This window comes from Ostrea edulis, chromosome 4, assembly GCF_947568905.1.
Source record: "Ostrea edulis chromosome 4, xbOstEdul1.1, whole genome shotgun sequence".
NCBI lineage: Eukaryota > Metazoa > Mollusca > Bivalvia > Ostreida > Ostreidae > Ostrea > Ostrea edulis.
Genome location: NC_079167.1, coordinates 47,445,905 through 47,471,299, shown reverse-complemented (window position 1 = coordinate 47,471,299; position 25,395 = coordinate 47,445,905). Strand labels below are relative to the sequence as shown.

Here is a 25,395-nt window from a genome sequence, read left to right as displayed (position 1 = left end):
TTCGTGAAAGATCACTGTGTTTATCGTCTGTAGTTCTAATTTTTGTTATCATCAATACTGTTGTTTTCCTAGCTTTAATAATTTACCAATTCCCTCAACTTGGTGACGTAGAGAGAAAACTTCTCGACAAACGTCGCAATATAGAGGCATTGAGAGGATCATGTCGGAATAACGAATTCTCAAAACAGGTTGGTTTGTAGAAGTAATGATATTTGTTTAGTAAATTCATGCTATTTACATGTTATTGTTTTTAATGCTGATATTACATCAGCTGAAAGGCTATGTTTGCATACAAATGCTACATTGTTAGTGAATGATTTTTTGTTATTCCTAAATATCATATTTGAATGTATTGTATCATTATCATACAATTATTGATATTTGATGAGGTATACACGGGCCTCGTCAAGAATCGGTTGACCGAGGCCGTAGACCGATGTCAACCAATACGTGATCTGGTCACGAGTAGACCGAATCAAAAGCCAATAACTGATTTATTGATTAAAAATTTCAAAGTATGTTTTCCCCTATTTCTTCAACTAATAAAAACATGTGCATTATAACATATTATATCAATATTTACAACATTCAAAACTAAATGATAATAATCATAATAAAATGTATTATTAGTTTTTTGTTTTGCAGTCGATAGTAATTTGACCATGCTAGTTAGTCATGTTTGGGAAGCCATTGACAGCACTGAATTTATCTTACTTGCCTTAATACGCGCAATTCGGTTGGTTGATAAAAATGCCAAAAAATCTATGGTTGGTCAAGAGGAAAATCCCGAATAAACCTCCCAAAGTTGATATTGAAGTCAACTCACTGTGAGGTGCACACCAAAAAAGATCGTTTGAATCAATGAGAGAATATCAAAATTCCTAATCATTTGATGTCTTTATCTCACTTTCCAGATAACATTTCCTCAACCAACTGACAAATTACAAGACTTTAATCACAAATACACGGGACTAAGTAGAAAAACACGCCAAACAGTTTCCATCGCAGCCTTTGTTCAGGACAGTGTGCATGCACAGGTAAAACAACAAGGAATAAATGAATGCTTTTAAAGATCTAATGATGTTAAACTTTAGTCTAGCATTTCTAAATGTAATTTACTAGTATTGATTACAAATAAATCTTTATGTACTTATGTATATCGAATGATTCAGAAATTATGGTAAAGAGGTACAATTTAGCTCACCTATTATTAGGATGATTTATTGGGAACATCTACTTCGTTCTCGTAGAAGGCTATTTATTGACGTTTGTTGCCAAAAAAAAAAAAAAAACCAAAACAATTTATACTCAGATGAAATGCAGATCCTCAATTGTATACAAACAGACATGACAAACACTATATTCCCCATCCATATTTTAAAAAATTCTCATTAATTGCTTTGAAACTGGATTAACCACCAAATAGAGAATAGTGAGGTCAAGGTCACTGGGAAGGTCAAGGTCAAAAACTAAATGCAAGGTCACATTTGAATAGCTACCACCAATACGTATCAGTGTAAGAGTTTTCATATAGATATAGTCAATAGTTGCTTTGAAACTGAGCTAAACACCAAAATAAGGAAAAGTGAGGTCAAGGTCAAAGGAAATGTCAAGGTCAAAACTATTTGATGCAGTTCAATAGATGTCACCAGTATGCATGAGGATATAAGATTTGATAAAAATATCTTGAATAATTTCTTTGAAACTAAGCTGAACGAAACGCTCAGCAGTGACGGAAGGATGGACGGAAAACGGGCATGATAAAACACTCTATGCCCCGGCCATATTCATATTAGATTGAGCAAGCATTCTGAGGGTATTGCATAGCAATACATAGTCTCCTACCGGAGGCTAAAAATCATTGAACTGCAACAATATTCGAAATTCATTATGAGACTAAAGTTACTTGTATGGTAAAGGAGAAAATTGGGAAACCAGGATAGGAATGGTTGGAAATGAACTACTATTCAGGTACAAAGACTAGACCAGGAAAACTTCAAAATTAATCTGTAACTTGCTATGGCAAAGCAATCATCATGATGTATCAAAGAAATATCTGCTAGGACAACAACAAAAAATGTGCAGAAAACTGATAATTCAAGTTATTTTTCTAAATCAAAGGGCAATAAATTTGAGGGTGTTGCACAGAAGCGGGAATTTTCCCTAATCGGAGTTCCGTGCCAGCACTCGTGACGTAGAACTGACCTTCATCTTATTGCGCATTTTCCATTTAAATACCTGTAGGTTTCCCCAGTACTAAGGACAAGCCTAATAAATTTTATGTGTCAATACATTATAAATGTAGTCTAAACATAATTTTTGAAATCGTGAAAATCAAATTGTCTTTTTTTCTGAGTATCTGATACAATGTATACGGTTACATGTTACGAGTGTATCAAATATTTAAAATATTGTACTACTACAGTCTAAAAGCTCTTATACTAGTATGTGTTATTTTCTACAACCAACATGACTCTGACCACAAAACAAAATATGGGAAGTTTAATACGCATTGATAAAGTTCAACATAATTTGAAGTACATGCACCTGAAAACATTGATTCACCATTATAGCAATTTGCTACTGAAATACATATCATCTTATCCACTCATATTGTTTAATGGTTATTTACCTTGTTTGGCCTTAAAGGTTTTCTTTCAAAGCTTTGCAAAGTTCACAACGGTTTTTCGTAAAAGGCACCATGCCTTTATCAAAGCCTTTCACAATGACAAACATACAAGTTCTCGTTAGCAACCTTGACTCACAGGTATTGCATGCTGTATTCGGCGTGTTTGTTGCGAGTCCTATTCACAAACTAAACAGTGTCTAGGTTAGAAGCTTACCGGTATTTCAAACTCGGCACGTTGTAATAAACAGAAATTTAACACGAAACATTTATAAAAACTAGAAGTGTGTTTCAATTAAGAAAACAAAATATAGATGGAAAACGTAATATGAAGAAAAAAATTGTGGTCGTGAGGGAGTCGAACCCGGTCGTTTTCAAATTAAAAACATTACCAATACACGTCTTTTAAACTTATTTTCAAAAATGTCTGAATCAAGACATGAGTTCCAATTGGTTTTATCATATACATATATTTGAATAACTTAAATCGATTTTTCATGCAACACCTTTAGGGAAATTAACATGAGACGTGTAACACCTTCTTTGTGAAAATTCAACGGATCCAAACCAAATTCGAACCTTATCTGTAACTTGTTAAGGCAAATCAATGTACCAAATATGAAATAAATATCTGCAAGAAATCTCTGTGCGGAAAACTGATTTGCAGGACTGAATGACGCTGTTTAGAAAACAAATCGCAACACTCAAAACCAATTTCATTAAGTAGTTTGGTTAATTATGGGATAAACTATTTTGAGCATAAAATTTACATCTTTTTGACATCTTTTCAGCGACTCACATCTTTCATAAGTCCTGGCTTCATTTTTTTACGATAGGCTACAAGTCATCATGTTTGTTTTACTACAACAAAGATGAGAACAATATGTCGTTCAGTTTATATACATATTGTATTTGAAAACTTTCTATCAATTTCACTCTGCAAGCGATTTTAAAGGGGTATTAACTGTGAAAGTGATGACAACCATTTTTTCTCAAAATCTCTCAACGGCATAGGAATATAATATTATTTTACCTCAGTATGAAACTTCTGCGCAACGCGTAATCTGATTGATCTAGACAGTCACGTGGAAGGGAGGATTTTTAAAACTGTAATCTCCCTCAAACCAAACTCCCCGTCGAGGCCTCATCTATCGGAAGTTTCCCCTCAAACATCATATCTCTCCACTCGACTAATTCCGTAACCGAAAATGAACCTCGTATATCATTATACCTCAGTATCAAACTTCGATGATATCTGAGTCAATTGCTATGTGTACACTGTAACTATGACGTCACAGTCGTACCTCTACAATATGAAACGCAAGCTTTCAAATGCATATAAGATATACATATCTAAGGTACTCTACCATTATTTCCACTTATATGTTGAAGCATTATAATGAATAAGAAAGACGTCAATGTACCAAAACTGAATTTGAAGTGAGAATCTAAATAACACATTGTACAGGGATTCGGTTCTCGCTCTTTAACTTCATCCACATGCGCGCTTCCGGCGAAGAAATGCATCGATTTGATGAAATATTTATCCTTACCGGTTACGGACAAGGATTAGCGCGTGATCCGATTGATCTCTCCCATTATATCACTCGTAATTACTCGATTAGTACTGTAACCGCAAATAAAACTCGAATGTGGACCGACACCATCAGTCTGTTGCCATGTGTACACAAATGTAACTATGACGTCATAGTCGTACATGTACGTTACAAGCTTTCAAATGCATCTAAGATATCATACATATCTAAGGTATTTTACCCCTATAAATTTCCACTAATATCTTGATGTATTAGAGTGTATTAGACGTTAATGATACTACAATTGAGTCTGTGGAGAAAATCTAAATAACACATTCATTATCTAGGGATTCAGTTCTGGCCTTTTAACCTTATCCACAGGCGCGCTTACGGCGAAGAAATGTATCGATTTGATTAAATCCTTGGGCCGAATCTTCTTACCGGTTACGGAAAAGGACGAGCGCGTGATCCGATTGCCATATTATTATACCTCAGTATGAGAATTCTATGCAACGCGTAATCTGATTGGTCTAGACGGTCACGTGCCAGGGATGACAAAACTTCATATCTCCCTCTCAAACATCATATCTCCCTATCTTATTATATACTTTCATTTTCATCTCTTCTTTCTTCTTTAAAAGTTTGCGGGCATATATCACACAATATATGCCCGGAAACATTCCGGCCCGCAAACATTACGTCACAATCAAATTATTACGCCGTTAATTTTCAAATTTTTCGTGTTTTTCATCTTTTACTCAGTTAAACCGATAAAGTTATTGTTAAAAATAAAATTATTGTTAGTTTCTAAATGAAATTGAAAGTATATAATAAAAAGGTTATAGACTTTGTATGGGAAATATGACGACCTCGTTTTTTGTCGCGGACGGATACGTGTGGTGTATATTGAGAGTGAGATAAAGCATTAGCTTTATCACACGCTTGTTTGATAAAGCACTTCCGGTCCGAACTACTTTTGACACTGTCCCCGCTTGGATGACATATTTTCTGTGTTTACGCATATCCATGCATGAAAATGCATATCCATATAAGCGTAAAACTTATTATTCTGTATTTATTTAGAATTTCTTTTATAGCAAAATTTAAAATGATGTTGCCCCCATTGACATATAATGCAAGTTATCGGCCACAAAAATGCCAACTCGGTCTGTAACTACTCAAAATTACGATCAGAAAACAAAAATATGTGCACACTATTATCATCGACGACCTACTGGACAAGTCTAATCGAAAGTACCTCGACATGCTGCGGTATCAAGTATTCACAAGCACAGTCTCTTTTTTCTGGAGCATAGTAAATGTAACAAATCTCAACAGCTTTACTTACTAGGCTAGGCCTATTTAAAGTGCCTCAGGATTTCCTCTCGCCCTTAGATCCAAAGAAACTACGTAAATAAAATCCCAATGCACAAACACTTCTACTTTTCATTGTAAACTGTTGAACATTCTAATAACGCTGCATTAAAATATTACTTTCATTGATCGTTATTACACATGTTTATTTCAAAACGACGACGACATCAAACTTTTATCAGAAGGTCAGGCCTACGTCAAAAAATAAATACTCGGTCAATAGTTGTTACTTTGTTGGAATGGCAAAACCATTATTAATTATAAAATATAATCCCTTCTAAAACAATTTTCATCCATGGTTTCTTTTATAAAAATGACCTTTTGTACTGTATATTAATGGTTTATAAGCGCATTATTTTTCCGCGTAAGGTAGACAGATTAAACACGACGTTTGAGCCACGGAATCAAAACAAATTCAATCAGTTGTTTCTACCATACTGGGGATCATCTCAAAATTAAGTGAAACGAAGACGTATGAGATAAATAGAACATCTATAATTGCGTATTTTGATATTTGGTTTATCCAATTCGTTGATATGGTGTATTTATTCGCTCGGCAAGTCTCGCGAATAAATACACCATATCAACTCGTTGGATAAACCAAATATCAAAACACGCAATATAGATATCCTCTATTTATTCACCCAAGAAAAATTATACTCCCCTCGGGCGTTGCCCTCGGGGAATACGATTTTTCTTGGGTGAATAAATCTTCATATCTCCCTCACTATCATGCAATAAATGTATAATAATTCACAGCCTCGTGCATTTTTTAAAGTTTTACGTCAAGGTAAACATATTTTATTGTGACGTCACAGTAATTCCGAGTCATTACTATCATACCTCGTAAGGCAAAAAGGGAATATTTGTTCAAATGCGGGCTAAATCATCTGGTTTTGATTCATACACTGTACAAATACAAGCAAGTAAATCAGCTTTCACATCTCTGCATTTCGGTGTTTGTACCTTTTAATAAATTGATGGCGCGGTGCATTCGGTAAACTTCGGCAGATTCCGGACGGATTCTAGATGGAATCGACCGAGGTGATCCGAGTGGGCACGGTGTTACCGTTAGGATGATCTCAACTACATACAATGTATGAGTGGTAGCCCACCCCTTCAACCCCCCCCCCCTTTTTTCCCTCTCCTGAATATGATAAATTGCATTTCATTTGGGTACTGAAGCGTGCTAGTTTACTACCCATATGAACTGCAACGGTTACGATACATATCAGGGCGGATCCAGGAATTGCCGTTAGAAGGGACGCAACTTTATGAAGCAGGGATTCCCCAGTGGGTCCTGAATTTTACAGATTTTATAGGTCTTGAAATATATCTCCTATGTAGTAATTTTTACTATTTTCTGTCATTTTTGATAAAATGAAATTGATAAAATGACGCAAATTGTAAGAGTTTTTTGAAAAAAAATATAAGTTCTCCATAGTAGACCGCCGCGCTGGCCGAGAGGTTAGAGCGTTCGACCCGCATGCGGAAGGCCGGAGTTCGAATCCCGGCCGCGACAGACCTAAGTCGTTAAAACAAGTAGTGACAGTTCCATCGCCAAACGCTCGGCATCAGGTGTGAATGTCACGGGTCCTCGGAGATGACCTTAAAAACGGATGACCCGTGCCACAGTAGGTGTGGCACGCTAAAGAACCCTCACTGCTCAATGGCCGTAAGCGCCGAGCATAGACCTATATTTGAAGCCCTTCACCGGTCTTGGTGACGTCTCCATATGAGTGAAAAATTCTCGAGCGAGAGTCTCGTTAAGCAAGGTACAATCAATCAATCAATCGATAAAAGAAATTCAATAAATCAAAAGATTTTGTCATTTATTTCTCCGATAGTAGAAAAAAATTATTCTTTTTTTGATATTTTACATATTTCCAAACTAGTGATATCGATTTACCTTTTTGGAAATTGTAGGAGGGGGGGGCTTAAATCCGCCACTGAATAGAACAGGTTTACTGCACTCAGTCTCTGACCACGCTTTTCAAAAACTGGATGTAGCCTCAGTGGATTGAAATTAAATCGAATACGTATATCCGATGCGATCAGTTTGATGCAGATTAGTGGTGAAAAAGGGAAAACGAAAGGAGTTGAAAAAAAAAAGAAATATAAGAATCTCCCCACTACACCTCTTTCTCCCCCTCCCCCCATCCCTTCTCCTACCTTCCTGCCTCTCCCTCACACCCTGTCCGCCCCCTCAAAATGTATTTTTGTAGTCTTGCTTTCTTTCGGTATAAAAAACAATTTATTGCATGAATGTTCGGGCAACGCCCTCGGGGAATATGATTTTTCTTGGGTAAATACATTTTCATATCTCCCTCACTACCACGCAATGATTGTATAACTTGTACAAAAGCAAGAGAAACTTAATAAAACTATATAATCACCAAAACTACACATTCACATGTGCCTGTTTGAGGGTGTTTGAAATAATGAAATACGGGTGTTGTTACTGAAATATATGATATAGAGCAATTTCCATTGAATTCAATTTTTTAGTGACAAAATGACAGCTAATGCCCCCTTAAAGTTTTTTAAAAAGCGTTATAAACGAGCAAAAGTAGACTTTTACTTGACGATGAAATTATCCCTGCAGAGAAATACAAGTTGAGAAATACAATAATGGCAGTTCTGTATCAAAGATGAGTAATTACATTGCTGTATTTTTTTTTCAGGAACAGGTCCTGTTGCAGCGCTGTTCCAGAAATACAATGATATGTATCAAAGGTGCATGATAATTTTATATCAAATACAATATGTATCAAAGGTGCATGCTAATTTTATATCAAATACAATATGTATTAAAGGTGCATGCTAATTATGTATCACATACTGGGCTATATTATATCGCTTATAAATAGTCTATTATAAAATCTGCGTAAAATCTAGAGAATGTTAGCGTTCAATATCCTGAGAATTTATTGAACGCTAACTTGTGTGCGCCCGAAACATTCCGAGTATGAGCGTTCAATATTGACGTTACCGTAACGACGTAAACAAGCCAAAATGACAGACGACGGTCCTCCGAATCTGACAGAGCCGGTGTTTGATATTTATTTAAACAAAATGTTTTACTGTACATAAATTATGATGTCCCCATTCACAAAATCAGTTTGCTCTATGCATCAATGACAGGTTTAATATTGAACAGTTAAGAAATGCTAGCTGATCATTGCACACTTTCACCTTACACGTAGATGCCAATATTGATGAATTCTCGTCTATTTTGGAGTATTTTGAGTGAAATGGGATATAATTTAACAACTAAATACTTTAGCTATATAATAAAAGGGTTACTGAACTTATATTGGTGAATATTGACACTCGTGCCAATATTCACCAATATAAGTTCAATTACCCTATAATATTGACCAGTTATGCTCATTTGTAAACACCTGGTTTTATTACGATCATCATAATAAAAACAGGTGTTTACAAATTCTACATAGCAAATTCATTACAAATTCTGACATTTTTTTTTTTTTTTTTTTTTACAGTGCAGCGCAAGTTATTTCCCCCTGAATATAGAGAGCGCACAATACGTTGCGGTCCTCATGCATCAATAGTAAATCTATTATTTTTGGTAGTTTTTAAGTGACAGCTAAGAAATTTTTCTAGAAAATATGTGTAAATACTAATAAACATAAACGATATGTCAGTACAATTTTAGGCATTTACAATATTTATGTATGTGTCCATTTTGTGATTTTTCGCATTCCTCGACATCTTTAGTTCAGGGTAAGGATAACTTTAGCATATCAACAATTCTTCATAATTATCAATATTTTCGACGACCAGAACATAATAAAGTTAGAAATCACACGTGCAACCAACGCATATACATTAGTAACTACATGTAATAAATAGTCAATCACATTGCGGACAAAATTATATACATCTCGTGTCAATGAACGGAACATGTACTTATATCGAATACATATCTCCAAGGTCATCTTTCTGTTGAAACCTGTGGGATTCAATCTTTTGAAATTTAAGTAAATCAACTTACTCAAATGTAAAGTTGGTTATTTTTACGATCAAGGCCGGATCTCCATTTTTGAAATAGTAATAGTGAATGTAGTGGAACTGAAAAATTTAAGGAGCCGATGAAGAATCAACTCTTGCCCTTGCCTGGGTCACGCAAATCGTTTGACTTGGCTTCAAACGGTGTGAGACCCGATATATTGAATTGAGCAGGTCACCTACTCAAGAATTTTCAGAAAATTGTGAAGTCATTTTCTTCTCCGGCTCGCATCCCCCTCCCCCACATACCCCCCCTTTTTTTGAGAGAGAGACGTTGTTACGTGTCTGATTTTATATATATTCACATGCTATTATCACATGCTTTCGTCATGCTTTTATTTCCAGATGTACTTTAATTATTTTTTTTTTTACAGATTACTGCTGAAATTCTTGGTATTAATTCTATCATACCTTGAACAAGATTAAACATCAATCACGACTAACTTTCCCATTGAATCTTGTTTTTCTTTAGATATATGAAAGGACCATTTAAAACTGGAAATATTAAAGAATTTGGTACCGTAAGCTTTGCTAAACTGAAACTTAGGACCGCATCGATAAGCAAAGCCTCTAACTTCCGGTGTAAGGACAGTAACGGCAAATTTGTGGGTCATTGTTCGGAAAATATACATTATGTATGTTTCCTCTGTAGAAGCAAAGTAAACATTATAGACAAAATTTACACATTGCCATGTCCACTTCTTTCTGTTGAATAGCATATCTAACTTTAGCTCCATATTCCTATAATTACTGTTGATTTGCTCATACACCATATCTTTAATGTTGTTTAAAACTCGAACTTTACTTAACAGGTCAAAAAGGGGAACTGGGACTTAGAGGACGAAAAGGTATTACATTTTCTTGCAACATTTTTATATCAAATAGCCATCCCATATTATATATATATATATATATATATATATATATATATATATATATATATATATATATATATAAGCACGACACTGTTGGTTATTTAAAACTCAAATTTTCGACGCAACCCGCGTCTTTATCAAGAGACATATATTACATTATTCTCTTTAGAGAAGTCGAGAGGCATAGCCTTCATCAACTTCTCTTCGCAAGCATTCATATTCTGATTCTGGAAAACGTGTAAATGCCGGAGTCGGTGACGGTTTATGCTTCGACTGACGTTTCGACTCAGATGTGCCTGGATTTATGCAATAGACAAGTTGTTTTCAAATATTTAGCAGTAATGCACAAAACTGTTGCAAGGAAATTAACACTTACTTGCTTTTAATCCATTTTCAACATGTCCCCTGTCCCGGGTTTACGTTAACTGGTCTTGGGAGCTGTCACAATAGGGGACCAGTTAAGAGAAAAGCAGGCTGACGTAATCAAAGTTGTGATTTAAACCTGGGACAGGGGCATGTTGAAAATGGATTAAAAGCAAGTAAGTTTTGATTTCCTTGTGACGGTTTTGTGCATTGCAGTTAAATGTTTGAAAACAACTTGTCTGTTTCGTAAATCCAGGCACATCTGAGTCGAAACGTCGGTCGAAGCATAAACCGTCACCGACTCCGGCATTTACACGTTTTCCAGAATCAAAACATGAATGCTTGCGAAGAGAAGTCGATGAAGGCTATGCCTCTCGACTTCTCTAAAGAGAATAATATTACATAAACAAATAACACACACGACGAAAAACGACAAGTATCAATAAACTACATTGGTAACAAGAATAATACACTGTTGCACTGGGTGATAAAAATGGTGGTTTTGTTGTAAAGCGTGTTTACTGAAGTCAGATGGTGTAGAGAGTTTGTACCATGGTCGGGTCGGGATGAAAATAGAATTATTCTTGAAATTACAGAAATCAGATAAATTTAGAGGGAAAACTTCCAAAACAATGTGATTATGAAATAAATTATATATATACAGGGATATACATGTATATATATTCAGGGAATACGGGTACAACTGGAACTAAAGGGAGAGCAGGATATAAGGGTGACGATGGAGTGGGTGGAACACCAGGAGAAAAAGGAAAGCAAGGAATTATTGGAGAAAAGGGCGTGTTGGGGCCACGGAATATGAATGGGGTAAAAGGAAACACCGGTGTTGCTGGGACGAAAGGAGTTGCGGCGGGAAAAACCGGACGAAAAGGAGAAACCGGGATAGATAGTGTGAGAGGGTTTTCCGGTGAGAAAGGTCAAACAGGACCCAAAGGAAGACAGGGAAGTAAGGGAGTCAAAGGTGTAAAAGGTGACCTTGGTCTGGCAGGTAAGAATAGTGGTTTGTAGTACCGACTAATAATGCAATCCAATTACATTACCCGTGCAAATCACACAGCTAATGGAATCGTGATCACGTTAATGGTTGCGAATGTACCTGCTAATGTAATCTGCACAAGTGGTTGATGATGTAGATATCAGACATAACAATAATTAGCGACTGTTTCGCCTCGAAATAACGAAAAACAATACAAACCAGAGAGTGTGACAGACACGGACCCCTGGACGCACCAGAGAGTGTGACAGACACGGGCCCCCGGACACACCAGAGAGTGTGACAGACACGGATCCCTGGACACACCAGAGGTGGGATCATGTGCACAGGAGGATTAAGCATCCCCGTCGACCGGTATGTTAGATCAGGTTTTTATCTAAAATAAATATTTCACGACCGTATACACGGATTTTATTATACGAAACAAAGTATTTACTATGATAAATGCAGTTTTGCTATCGTAAATTCAAAGTTTTTTCAATAAATCAATAAATAATTAGTAAAGTTTTTACTTGTATAAACAAAACTTTTACGATGGTAAATCTTTTTTGTTATAGTAAATCAAAGATTTTTGTGCCCAAATTATTTTTACTCTATAAAAGAGAAGTTCTTACTTTGATTAATCAAAATTTGAATGGTGTCAATACAAAACAAAAATCATCATCAAGGGTTTTATAAGCTTCTACTCTTATAGTAAATCAAGATGAAAATTAATTCCAATATCATTATACAGCAATCAAAGTTTCAAAGTTTTAATTATAGTTAATCCTTTTTTAAATTAACTTCAACATTTCCCCTGGAGCTAACCAAAGTTTTATAATAGTAAATCAAGGCTTTAAAGTATCTAAAAAGTTTATCAAAAGTATTATTTTGAAACGATAATAAAGGAAAGATCCCACTGTTCATAAAACTAGTATTGTGAATCTACGTTTCGAAATGTTTGCCAAAATTGAAACCAGAATCAAAGAAGAAGAAAACAAATGGAGCGGAGAAGTTCAGTGTTTTTGGTATCAAATTCAAATATTCAGTTATTCTTTATTTTTTGTTTAAAGTATTATTATGATAAAAGATTTTATATGAATCTGAATTTTTTTTTTAAAGATCACAATTGTAAACTACAGAAGCCCATTAGTGCAAACCAAAACTAAATAAAAAACAAATTTGTCATATAAAATACGAAATTACTATATAAAAAACGGAAATATTAAATAAAAAACCAAAATTAAATTTTAAAAAACCGAAATTACTAAATAAAAAACGAAATACATGTACATGTAAGACAGGGGATGCTTACTCCTCCTAGGCACCTGATCCCACCTCTGGTATATCCAGGGGTCTGTGTTTGCCCAACTCTCTATTTTGTATTGCTTATGTTGAGAACATTTTGCTTGACAGACATCAAACCTGGTACACTGGTACATCCTAAAGTGTAGGTAAGCCCTATTGATCTTGAGGTCACATGGTCAAAGGTTAAACTTGACATAGTAATATTTTGTCTCCCGTATTTCAAGAATTCTTTGCTTGATTGACACCAAACTTGGTACACTGGTACAGCATAAGGAGTAGATGACCCCTATTGATTTTAGGTCACATGGTCAATCCACTCTTGACGTAGGAAGATATTGTATATTGTTTGCTCAATATTTTGAATTGGTGATACTACTATCAATTAAATGATGCATGTGTATAACCCTAATTTTGCACCATGGGGGAAACATATGCTTTATAAACATATCTTGCTTATATAGCGGCCGCCACTTAATTTATGTGGCGGCCGCCTGTTAATTTATTTGGCGACCGCCACATAAATTAACTGGCGGCCGCTACTTAATTTATATGGCAGCCGCCAGTTATTCACCCCCCCCCCCCCCTCTCTCTCTCTCTGAATGAAAGGGGTGCAATCCCTGTAATATCATTCTCCACTACTTAATAAGATGTTCCCGTGGAGATCCGGGTTAGAATAGGTCCTCAGTACCCCCTTGTTTGTCGTAAGAGGCGACTAAATGGGGCGGTCCTTCGGATGAGACCAAACACCGAGGTGCCGTGTCACAGCAGATGTGGCACGATAAAAATCCCTCCCTGCTCAATGGCCATAAGCGCCGAACATAGGCCTAAATTTTGTAGCCTTTCACCGGCAGTGGTGACGTCTCCATATGAGTGAAATATTCTTGAGAGAGACATTAAACAATATTGAATCAATCAATCTTAATAAGATGTAAGTGATATACAATTACGAACATTATTGTTTTTCGATTGTGCTGTTAATCTACAACTCTATATAAATGTTCACGATATCAAATGCCGACAGATTCGCGCACGAGCAAATCTTCATTTGTACATGCCTGTACACCGTATGGTTTTGTGCTAATAAACTGAACTGAACTTAATATACCAACATATCAGGCAGGTAGAACCAGGGTACTGACCCTTTATTTTGACAACGTTCATTGATGTTTGTTTTAAATTTCCATATGCAAAGTTATTTTCACATGTGAAATAAGATTAATTGGCGGACTGGCCCCCCATCCCATTCCTTTGGTGGTAGTAATGAATGGTAGAAATGTAATAATGAATGAACTGAAGAATTGAAGGACGAACGGAGTCCCCTCCCTCTAATTTAGATGTATGGAACACTTATACGGTACCAATTTTGATGCACCAGGTGCGCATTTCGACAAATAATGTCCCTTCAGTGATAAAGTTTGAACATAAAAGAAATTTTAGGTTCTTTTACTGCTTATCAACAATTGTAGAAGACAATTTCTCCTCCGACTGTCCCTACACTTTTGAACAAGAGGCCCACAGGCCTTATCGGTCACCTGAATACTAGTGAAAAAGTATCACTACTTCCATGGGCTATGAAATCTAGAAAAAAAAATCCTGTTCTGAATATCTAAGCTAAATTCTAATGTTCAGCAACAGTATCAAACAAGATGTGTTTTTAAAACTTCACTGCCCTCAAAAGTGCATACACTGATGAAAGGCTTTAAAGATTAGGTGTATCAACATTAAAACAGCTGCAAGTATGCATTTAGATTTTATACAGTATCAGCAAAATTACACATAAATACTATATACTAAGTTTGGCCCTAACCTGGGGTCAGAACCCTTACTCTGGGGATCATCAAATTTACAATTTTGGTAAAAGACTACCTGCTCTATGCATTTAGTTTCAATTTAGTATAAATAGCACTAAAGAAGATGTTATTCAAGTGTTTTACACATAAACACTATATAACAAGTTTGGCCCCGCCCTGGGGTCAGAACCCATACCCTGGGGATCATGAAATTTATAATTTTGGTAGAGGGTTTCCTGCCCTACATCACCATGCATTTAGTTTTTCTTACACTTGTGCAGTTCTAGAGAAGAAAAGTTTTGAAAATTGGTCAATTTTGGGCAGTTTTTGCCCTGCTCCATGGGCCCCAGGTGTGCTGGAGTCCTGAAATTTACAATTTATGTCCCCCTTGTTCCAAATATGTTTCATACCAGATTTAAAAACAATTTGAATGATAGTTATCAAGAAGAAGTTAAAAATGTCTATTGTCTACACATTTGATAACTGACCATTTTGGCCCCACCCTGATACCAAAACACCTACCCCTGAGATCATCAAATTTACAATTTTGGTAGAGGCATTCCAGCTCTACATCACCATACATTTAGTTTTTCTTACACGTGTGTGGTTCTTGAGAATATTTTTGAAAATTGGTCAATTTTGGGCAGTTTTTGCCCTGCTCCATGGGCCCCAGGTGTGTTGGAGTCCTGAAATTTACAATTTATGTCCCCCTTGTCCCAATGATGCTTCATGCCGAATTTGAAAAGAATTGGACAGGTAGTTATCAAGAAGAAGTTAAAAATGTTCAATTGTTAACGCACGACGGACGAAAACCAATAGCAATAGGTCACTTGAGTTTACTCAAGAGACCTAAAACTGATCCTACGTGTTTGTATTCTAAATCTTTCCAAAATAATCACTCAGCAATATGAGTTAAATTCTTTTTTAAATTGGCAGCCGCCATGCATGAATTAAGTGGCGACCGCCAGATAAATATAAATGTCGGCCGCCACATAAATTACATGGCGGCCGCGACATAAATTAAGTGGCAGCAGCAAGATAAAATAAGTGGCGGCCACGACATAAATTAAGTGGCGACCGCCAGTTAAATGAATATTAATTCTATACCCCGTCATCTATCGGCTTCCGTGTGGATCTATTAGTAAATTTGAACATTTTTCTCGTGATAATAAAATATAAATACAGAAAGCCTCCGTTGTCAAGGTGTTTAAAGAGGTATAGCGCATTTGCTGACGATACGGCCGACTCAGAAATCTAAATGGAAAACACCGGTTTCCAATAATAGACTGGCGTGTTATATTTAAATATAAGGCCAACGTTTTTGATGTTTCGTGCGATGCGCATGCGTTAACTTAGGAAGACACGAAAAATTTGGAGGCGATTCTTTTTCAAAATCTACGCAAAGTTCAATCAAAAATCAACGTTTGAGCATTGGATTATGATTGGAGAGTGTTTTGGCATCCCGAATGAATCCGAAAAAAAGGTAAAATTTCGCGAAAAAGGAAACCTAAGAGCGAAAATTTAAATGGTGAGAGTGAGAACAAAATTCGGATTACAAGTACTCAGCAGGAAAAAAACACAGTCGAGGGACACTAGCGTCATGAATGGGACCACTAACCCACAATACAACCTACAGAATCCTGGACTGGCTATTGTTCACCAATCAACACCCGTTCCAGCGATGAACAGCGCTCAGATGACGCCAATGTCTTTGCCTATGGGTAACCAACAATATTATCACGACCAAGTGAACTTGTCACCTATCAGAAATTACCCGCCAAATCAGGAATTATCTGGCAAAATCGACAACCTCACCTCCAAGCTCGACAACATAAACGAAAAACTTAACAAACTTGACATAATCGAGCGACGGCTAAATACATTAGAGGAAAGCGTAAAACTGTCAAAAGATGATATCAAACACATGAAATCAAAGTTTTCTGGAATCGAAGAATTTGAAGAAAACAAAACAGAACTTAAGGAACTCAAGGATTCGGTGAAACAGATTGATAGTGCTACCAAATCCCTTAGCAGTAAAGAACAAGATCTCCAAGACCAGCTTGTTAACCTTATCTGTGATCACAACGATTTGAACGAGAGGCATCTTGATATTCAGTGGAGGAACATGAGGAATAATCTCATCATTAACGGAATCCCGGAAGTTCCCGAGGAAAACACCGAAAACGTAGTGATAGAATTCCTTAGTCGACAGATGGAAATAGTTCTAGACCATTTCAAATTCCATCGCGTACACAGATTTGGGCGCACTGGTACCGGAAGGCCGAGACCCATAGTGGCCAAATTTGTACTCTACAAAGACAAGGAGAGAATACAAAAATCCCAAAAGAAGCTTAAAGACACACCCTATGGAATCAGCGATATGTACCCTCGTGAAATCAACGAAAGACGCAAAGAGTTATACCCACATTACAAGCGCGCCCGACAACAAGGGATGAAAGTAGTGATGAATGGTGACAAGCTTTATATCAACAATAAGTTATTTGACCCACGTGAGCACGTAAACAACAACCACATGGACACTGACCCCACAACCGGAAGGAATCATGGAGTCCCCAATAGAGGCAGAAGAATGAACTCTCAACGCTAGGATTGTCGCGGAGGATCAACGGAATGTGACTCTGACAATCCTGATGTAAACTCTATTTCAAACCCACAACTGTCATCTGACTGTGCAAGTTATTCACCCTCTCTTACAAGTACTGGTAATTATTTGAGTATTTTATGCCTTAATGTATTTGGTTTAAAACCTAAACTTCTCTGCCCAGAATTTCTAGACTTCATAGAAAAATACGAAATTATCTGTTTAGTTGAATCAAAAACTGATGGTACAGATATTTTAGACATTCCAAATTTTGATTGTTACACAAAGTATAGACACGAGTTATCACGCTTTAAATCTGGCGGGATTGTGGTATACTGTAAAAACTCTTTAAGCGATATAAAAGATATCAAAATTTTGGATTCAAATTTACCATATGTATTTTGGTTATCTCTGTCATTTGATTACTCAAACAATAGAAATGTCAGAAAACTCTTACTTGGTGTAACATGTATTCACCAGAAAACTCTAAATATGTTTCACCTACTGTGTTTGATGAGATTGAATTTGATATTAAGCAATTCTCCGATGATCATGATCTAGTAGCACTTATTGGTGACTTTAATAGTCGAACAGCAGATAAATGTGATATGTTAGAGGATGATTTAGAGGATGTATTATGTTCTGAAAATGACTTGACAATAAACGATTTTTCAAATGTAAATATGTACAGAGTGTCAATGGACTAGGACACAAATAATTTAGGTAAGAAACTACTTGATTTATGTAAACATATGAATTTATATACATTATGAATGATCGAGTCGGAAGTGACCGTCTCGTAGGACATACTACTTGTAAAAACACAAGTGTAGTAGATTATTGTATTGGGAATTTAAATTTTTTTTTTCAGTTGTAGATAAATTTTTTGTTCAACCCTTTCCATCAATGTTATCCGATGTTCATAACCCTATATCTGTTTGTTTGAAAATTGATTGTAAGTACTCAGAATCAATACATAACGAAGAAACAGGAAATGATACAGATCCTGATTTGCCTAATAAATGGAGGGATGAGAAAGCAAGCTTATTTAGAGAAAAGAATTATGAAAATATTGATTATGTAAATGAATTAGTGGTTTTATTGATAATGCTGTCGATAAACTATGTACTCTTTTTTTAGACTGTGGAAGTATACTTTTGGTGTCAAAGAAAATAGAAAAAGAAATGTTAACAAAAGATTTAAGAAACCATAGTTTACTTGTGAATGTTTAAATGCAAGGCACTGTTATAGAAAAGCCAAAAGATTGTATAGAATTTATGGAAACGAAATTTTTAAAATAAACCTTCTTGAGAAAGAAAAAGAATATAAGAAAACTATGAAAAATGCTGTAAACAAACACAAGTTTAATAATAAAAAAAGGTTGAGTGAATGGTCGTCATCGGCGAGTTATCGCTCTTTTACACATAGGTGGCGCTGCAACTAACTTGGTCCTTTCGCTTTATGACGCTACGCGTTCCAGCCCAATCTCTACCCAGAGTTGTCGTTCCTTGCTTTCACTTACACGTGTAAGTGAGTGTAAGGAACGATAACTCTGGGTAGAGATTGGTTCCAGCCTACCAGAAAACATTTTCAAAGTTTTACGTCGCAATCATGGCAATGATATCAAAATATGATGACATGCCCTTGCAGCAGCTGAAAGAAGAATTAAGAAAGAAAAATGCTAGAGTTTCTGGGCGAAAGAAGGAATTAATCGAAAGGTAAATATGATATGGTATGCATGTCTGACACGATATCGTGATACTGTTAGGCTTAGTAAAATATGCAAGCGAATACACAAACTAGTATAGTTGAAACACAAAGATGCATTCAAGATGTCACTTTCCTTAAACATCCGAGAATTATTTTGACAAAAGAATTGTATTATGACTGGAAACTATGAGCGAGATGTTACACGTTCGAAATTCCTCGGGCTCTTCAAAGCTCCTCCCCATGTCGTGACATGTAAGTAATCCTTTAACCTTTGCCATAGGTAAGTTCTCAAAGAAAGTTTTAGATAGATTTCATATAAAACACAGTAGCATCTAATAATTTCAGAATAATAATCTGTAATCACCTATTGTAGTAATATGTGTTGAACTGTGATACACAACTAGTAATTTTTGTCGTAGTACCATAAATGAGTCAACTTTCACGGTTTCATTGAAAAATATTCTTTGCTTCACCAATTATTGTAATTAAATTTTTGGCCGGTGTGCACAAAGTGCAAATGACTTATAAAATGGTGAATGACCCGGGGGGGGGGGGGGTGTAGGGGGACACCCATTAGTGTCTTTGCTGCATGAAATGAGATTAGAAATAAATTGTTTACACTGTTATTGTCTATACTGTTGCCTAATTGTAAAGTAACAGTATAGACAATAACTTTACAAGAAGAGTTTGATATGCTAAATGATCTGGAGAAAATCAAGTGGAATATTTCATTTTCATCTACTAATTTGCATTGAATTACATTGTATTTGAAATACTTGAATTAGCAATCTTGAGGAAGAAAATATTGTTCGTTTGTTTTTTTATGATTTAAAAAAGAAAAGAAGTTTTCTCTGATCTTCAACTACACTGTATCTACAATTTTTGAAGATGAAGTTGAAGTCCATTACCATGGTTGAAGTAATAATTATGAATTAACTTCAATGTGTGTTTAATACAATAAAAGTAAACTTAATACCTACTGTCTAAAAATAAACAAGTGGTTTTCAAATCATTATATGAAAAATTAATTTCTTTTGATAGGTTGGAGGCTTATGACAGCATAGGCGTAGCTTGGGTTCGAATATTACCGAGGCAGGGGGTCTGGGGGGTTGCGCCCCCCAGAAGCTATCGACATTTTAACAACGTAAAAGGTGGGTTTTTGGTTTTTTTTACCGAGGCAGCTGCCTCGGTTGCCTCAATGGAAGCTACGCCACTAGACAGAAATAATGACTTTGGGAAATCAAAGGAATACATAGGGTTTGACTTCAGCATGTATATTCCTGATATAACAGAGTACAGTGACCTACATAGTGAAAAGAAAGTATGCAAAATCCAAAGAGAAGAAATAGACAGATATCTTGGCATATTTGATAAAAGTCTTGACAAAAAAGTACTAGATCTGTACAAAGAAAAATATCTGTGTTACATCCGTGTGAGTTCTACACAAGATTGTGACTTTATTCGAAGTGCATGTACAGCTGAAATGGTTTGATTTGATTTTTTATGTTTTCCGCCACACTCAACATTTTTTCAGTTATATGGTGGCGCCCAGTTTTTGTTGGTGGAAGAGAGAACCCAGATACAATGCACCTGGGAAGAGACCACCGACCTTCCGAAAGTAACCTGGGGAACTTTCTCACTTACCGGCGCGAGCAGGATTCGAACCCGCGCCGACAGAGGTGAGAGGCCGTGTGATTTTGAGCGCGATGCTCTAACCACTCGGCCACGGAGGCCCGAGCTGAAATGAAAAGATCGGTGACATATCTGGTGGACATAAAGCTTTCCAAGGATGAACAACAAATAGAAGAGGCCCAATGTGAGTGTGGTGCATGGAATGGGTCCATATGCACACTGTAAGCATATTAGCACTGTACTCTATGCCATACATGTATTTAGCAAGACTGGAGAGGTTACTGTTGAGGATTCATGTACACAGAAATTGATGACTTTTCAGCACCCGAAAAAGTTTACAGGGTCCCCCTTGAAGGCTTAGGACCTCAATATTCCTGGTGCAGATCAGGTCACAGATATTCTATTTGACCCTCGACCTCCATATAACAGAAATAACAATTCTTACAAGGACTATTTCAGGAATGTGTGTATGAATTTCGATGGAATAACATCCATGCCAATATCCCATTTATTCCCACCAGCTAATTCACTTGCAGTTGCTCATGACCACGACTACCTGAAGCATACCCCAGAGGACATGTTCTTGAACTCAATCTGTGTTGGTGAAATAAGTGAATTGCAGAAATAATTCCTTGAAATTAACACTCGTGGTCAAAGTCGAAATCCTCTGTGGAAAGAAGAGCGACTAAAGAGGATCCAGTCATCAGAATTTGGCAGAATTTGCAAGGCCACAGAAAAGACGGATCATTATACCCCCCGAACGAAGTTCTGGGGGGTATATAGGAATCACTCTGTCTGTCTGTCTGTCTGTCCGTCCGTCCGTCTGTCCGTCTGTCTGTCTGTGCAGATTCGTGTCCGGGCCATAACTTCTTTGTTCTTTGACTTAGGCATACCATATTTGGCACACAGGTAGATCACCATGAGACGATGTGTCATGTACCTTCATGACCTCTATATGACCTTGACCCCAAGGTCAAAATTAAAGTTTTTTTTACAATGGATTCGTGTCCGGGCCATAACTTCTTTGTTCTTTGACATAGGCATACCATATTTGACGCATGAGTGTATCACCATGAGACGATGTGTCATGTACCTTCATGACCTCCATATGACCTTGACCCTTGACCTCAAGGTCAAAATTAAAGGTTTTTTACAATGGATTCGTGTCCGGGCCATAACTTCTTTGTTCTTTGACATAGGCATACCATATTTGACACATGAGTGTATCACCAGGAGACGATGTGTCATGTACCTTCATGACCTCCATATGACCTTGACCTCAAGGTCAAAATTAAAAAGGTTTTTACAATGGATTCATGTCCGGGCCATGACTTCTTTGTTCTTTGACATAGGCATATCATATTTGACACATGAGTGTATCACCATGAGACGATGTGTCGAGTACCTTCATGACCTGTATATGACCTTGAACTTTGACCTCAAGGTCAAAATTGATTATAGGGTTTTGACATAGTCATACCATAAGACATGGGTGTATCACCATGAGACTATGTGTCATGTACATTCATGACCTCTTTATGACCTTGACCTTTGATCTCAAGGTCAAAATTATAGGTTTATGCCATGGATTTGTGTTTGGACTATATCTTCCATTTTCTTCTACAAATGCATACCATATTTTTACACTCAGGAAAGAGGTAATTTATACCTATTAACAACACCCTTTGGGAGATTGGGGTAAGCGGGGGGTATTCTTAGTGAGCATTGCTCACAGTACATCTTGTTTTAAACTTGCGAAATCATTACAGACTGCCAAAAACATATTTACTCCTGCGATATATCATGGCCAAAAACATGAAACCGTTGCAATCAGGCAATATGAGAAAGACTATGACTGTAAAATACAACAATGTGGCATTTTTGTTTCGAAAGAATATCCTTTCCTCGGTGCATCACCCGATGGTATCATCAGTGATGATGCCATCATCGAAGTGAAATGTCCATACAGTATACATAATGAGGAAATTTCAACATCTAACTTGCCATACCTACAACATGGAGATAACTGTTATTTTGGACAAAACACACAACTATTATTATCAGATTCAAGGCCAGTTATTTTGTTCAGGGCGGAAGAAATATGATTTGATTATTTACACTTTGAAAGATATTATGTATTTAAACATTGAAAGAGGTGACAAATTCATATCAAATATGATATCTGATTTAAAAGAATTCTTCGACAAGTTCTTTAAACCTGTTTTGCTGGAGAGACTATTTTACAAGTTTTGCAGTTGCTAGCTATATTTGCAATGATGGTGTGAATTAAATTGTAAAGTTACATGGAGAATTAGTAAAACTTGTTTACCTTACATGTAACATGGATATTAAAATATGATTGCTTATGAATATAAAACAGATCAATCAATTGATGTTTTGCTTGTCAAGAGAATGGCAGTGACCTTGACCTGCACTCGCAAACAATGAAAAATATTTTGTTTGATGTACTTGTACACCATAGTTTTTTTCTGGGACTTAAGGAGGGGGGGGTATGGCTTTTTAGGATTTCTTTTTTTGCCGAAAATATGTCTGTATTGATTTAAAAGTTTAGATATACTGTATTTAAAAAAAATCATCTTTCATAGTGCCTATACCTAATTTGAATTCATCAAGCAAACAAAAGTATATTTGATGGGGAAATTGATGCTGGGGTTATCCTTAGAAATTATATAGATTGAGGATCATATGACAGCATGAAGCCATGTTACATAAATATCAAATGTTCATCACTGAGCATAAAATTCAGTTTTAATTTTATCTTTACACTGTGTTTCATTATTGAAAACAAAATCAACAAAAATTGATGAATCCTCATCAAACTATAGTGGAAACTGCACTGTCAAAAATGACAAAATAAATGACTATTTCATATATTGACTAGAATTTAAACATTTGTTGGCACAATATTCTTCCTGAAATTACACAGCATGAATATAATGAAAATAACTTCACTGGCCATTTTGATGACGCTCGCAGACATTGGCTGGGTCAATATTTTAAATGTCTTCGCTAGTCCTATTATCCGTTCGATGTGAACACGCTTGCTAGATATTTTTCTATCTTTCATGACACTTCTGCCATTCATCCTATTCATGTTTTTTTTTTTAAAAAAAGTTGGAATATTAATAGCAACATCAAAGGGAGCAAATAAGTCTTGCACATTAAAACCTTTGTCAGCCATAATGCTATCTCTAGGGTCACAATATCTCATTAGGCTGCTCCTTTCCACTATCTGTCTGTCACTGGTGGAACCTACATATGCTGTAGAAACATAGGAAACGAGACCACCAGAGGTTGCTCCTACAATTACTTTCACTGTGTTCTTGTTTTTATAAACTGAAAAAGTAGCTTGCTGTAACTTTGGATTCTTTGGTTTTTTAATTGGTAATTCAGTTCCATCAACTATGACACTCGTTGAAGGAAAAGTCTGTTTGAACCCAGATGGAGCAAAATAGCGAACAATTTCTTGTGAAGGCCATAGGTTAAGCTTCCTCATTGTACGTTCATGAAATTGATCCATGTAAGAAAAATATTACAAACAGTACTTTCAGAAATGTTGAACACTCTTGACAGTTCAAAATTTGTTGTTCCTCTACGAAGCTTCATCAATACCAGAAAAAAACTAGTTTTCAACACTAATGTTGCAGACATTATGATAAATATAGTTCAAACAATATGCTGCTGGTCCAAGCGTGTTCAATACAAGTTTAAATTTCATGTAAGTCTCCAGTCCAGTGTAAAAGTGAATGCCAGCATCATCAGATACAAAGTCATCAATGTCAAATTTTGGTTTACTTGGAGTTTGTGTACTGCCTGTTGCAGTAGTAAATGGAAGTTGGTATTCAATAGTCATGTCACTATCAATTTGTTCTTTGGCTTCTTCCTCTATCTCGATCACCTCAGCTATTGCATCATCACACAAACAGGTAGAAGACACATTGTTATTATTATCTGTAAACACTAGAGTTTTAGCTGATGATCTCTTCGCATACCTTGCCTTTCTTTCACTTGCTGCAGGGGTTGGTTTGGTCCAATTAAATTGGCTTGATATGGTATTTTTCTTCAGCTTTCTTTGTAAAGAAGGGGTACCTATCCAAAGATAAAATTTAATTAATTGTTAACTAATTTATAACTTTGACCTTACATTTCTACCATTTACTACTACTATAAAAAAGTGGGGGAGGGTGCAGTCACCCATATATAGATTACAGATATTAATGATCGTTGTTGATTAAAAATAGGGGGGGGGGGCTCCCCATAATTCTATGCCCCTGTATACCATTCATTCACCGAAGAATTCCGATCATCTAAACATCAACAAATATAGATATTAACTACAATGGTCAACAAATATACATATGTCATTATATTATATATCTTGTACGTGCATCTCAGACCCTGATGTGACTAATAGTAATATATTGCATCAGACGGAGAAAATTCGAAATAATTTATTCGGTTGGAAATCATGCACTCTCTTTTGCAGTCTCCACAATTATATTACGATTTCATAAAAGATTATTTCAAGTGTTTGTT

The 25,395-nt window shown here is 36.1% G+C and overlaps 2 protein-coding genes across 2 annotated transcripts in view; both read left to right on the top strand.

Annotated features, from left to right (window-relative positions):
* The window catches only part of LOC125671000 (MAM and LDL-receptor class A domain-containing protein 1-like), a 121,758-nt gene that overhangs the window by 79 nt on the left and 96,284 nt on the right, over positions 1-25,395 (top strand). Inside the window, exons 1-5 of the mRNA XM_048906476.2 lie at positions 1-188; positions 915-1,037; positions 8,220-8,271; positions 10,380-10,415; positions 11,494-11,811. The exon at positions 1-188 is cut by the window's left edge and continues 79 nt beyond it. Of these exons, the coding sequence (XP_048762433.2) occupies positions 1-188; positions 915-1,037; positions 8,220-8,271; positions 10,380-10,415; positions 11,494-11,811 (717 nt within the window). The remainder of the gene's footprint in view (positions 189-914; positions 1,038-8,219; positions 8,272-10,379; positions 10,416-11,493; positions 11,812-25,395) is intronic.
* LOC130054181 (uncharacterized) lies at positions 16,104-23,227 on the top strand. Its single transcript, XM_056162794.1, has 2 exons — positions 16,104-19,214; positions 20,248-23,227. The coding sequence occupies exon 1, from the start codon at positions 16,420-16,422 to the stop codon at positions 17,500-17,502; it is 1,083 nt and encodes a 360-aa protein (XP_056018769.1). The 5' UTR covers positions 16,104-16,419; the 3' UTR covers positions 17,503-19,214; positions 20,248-23,227.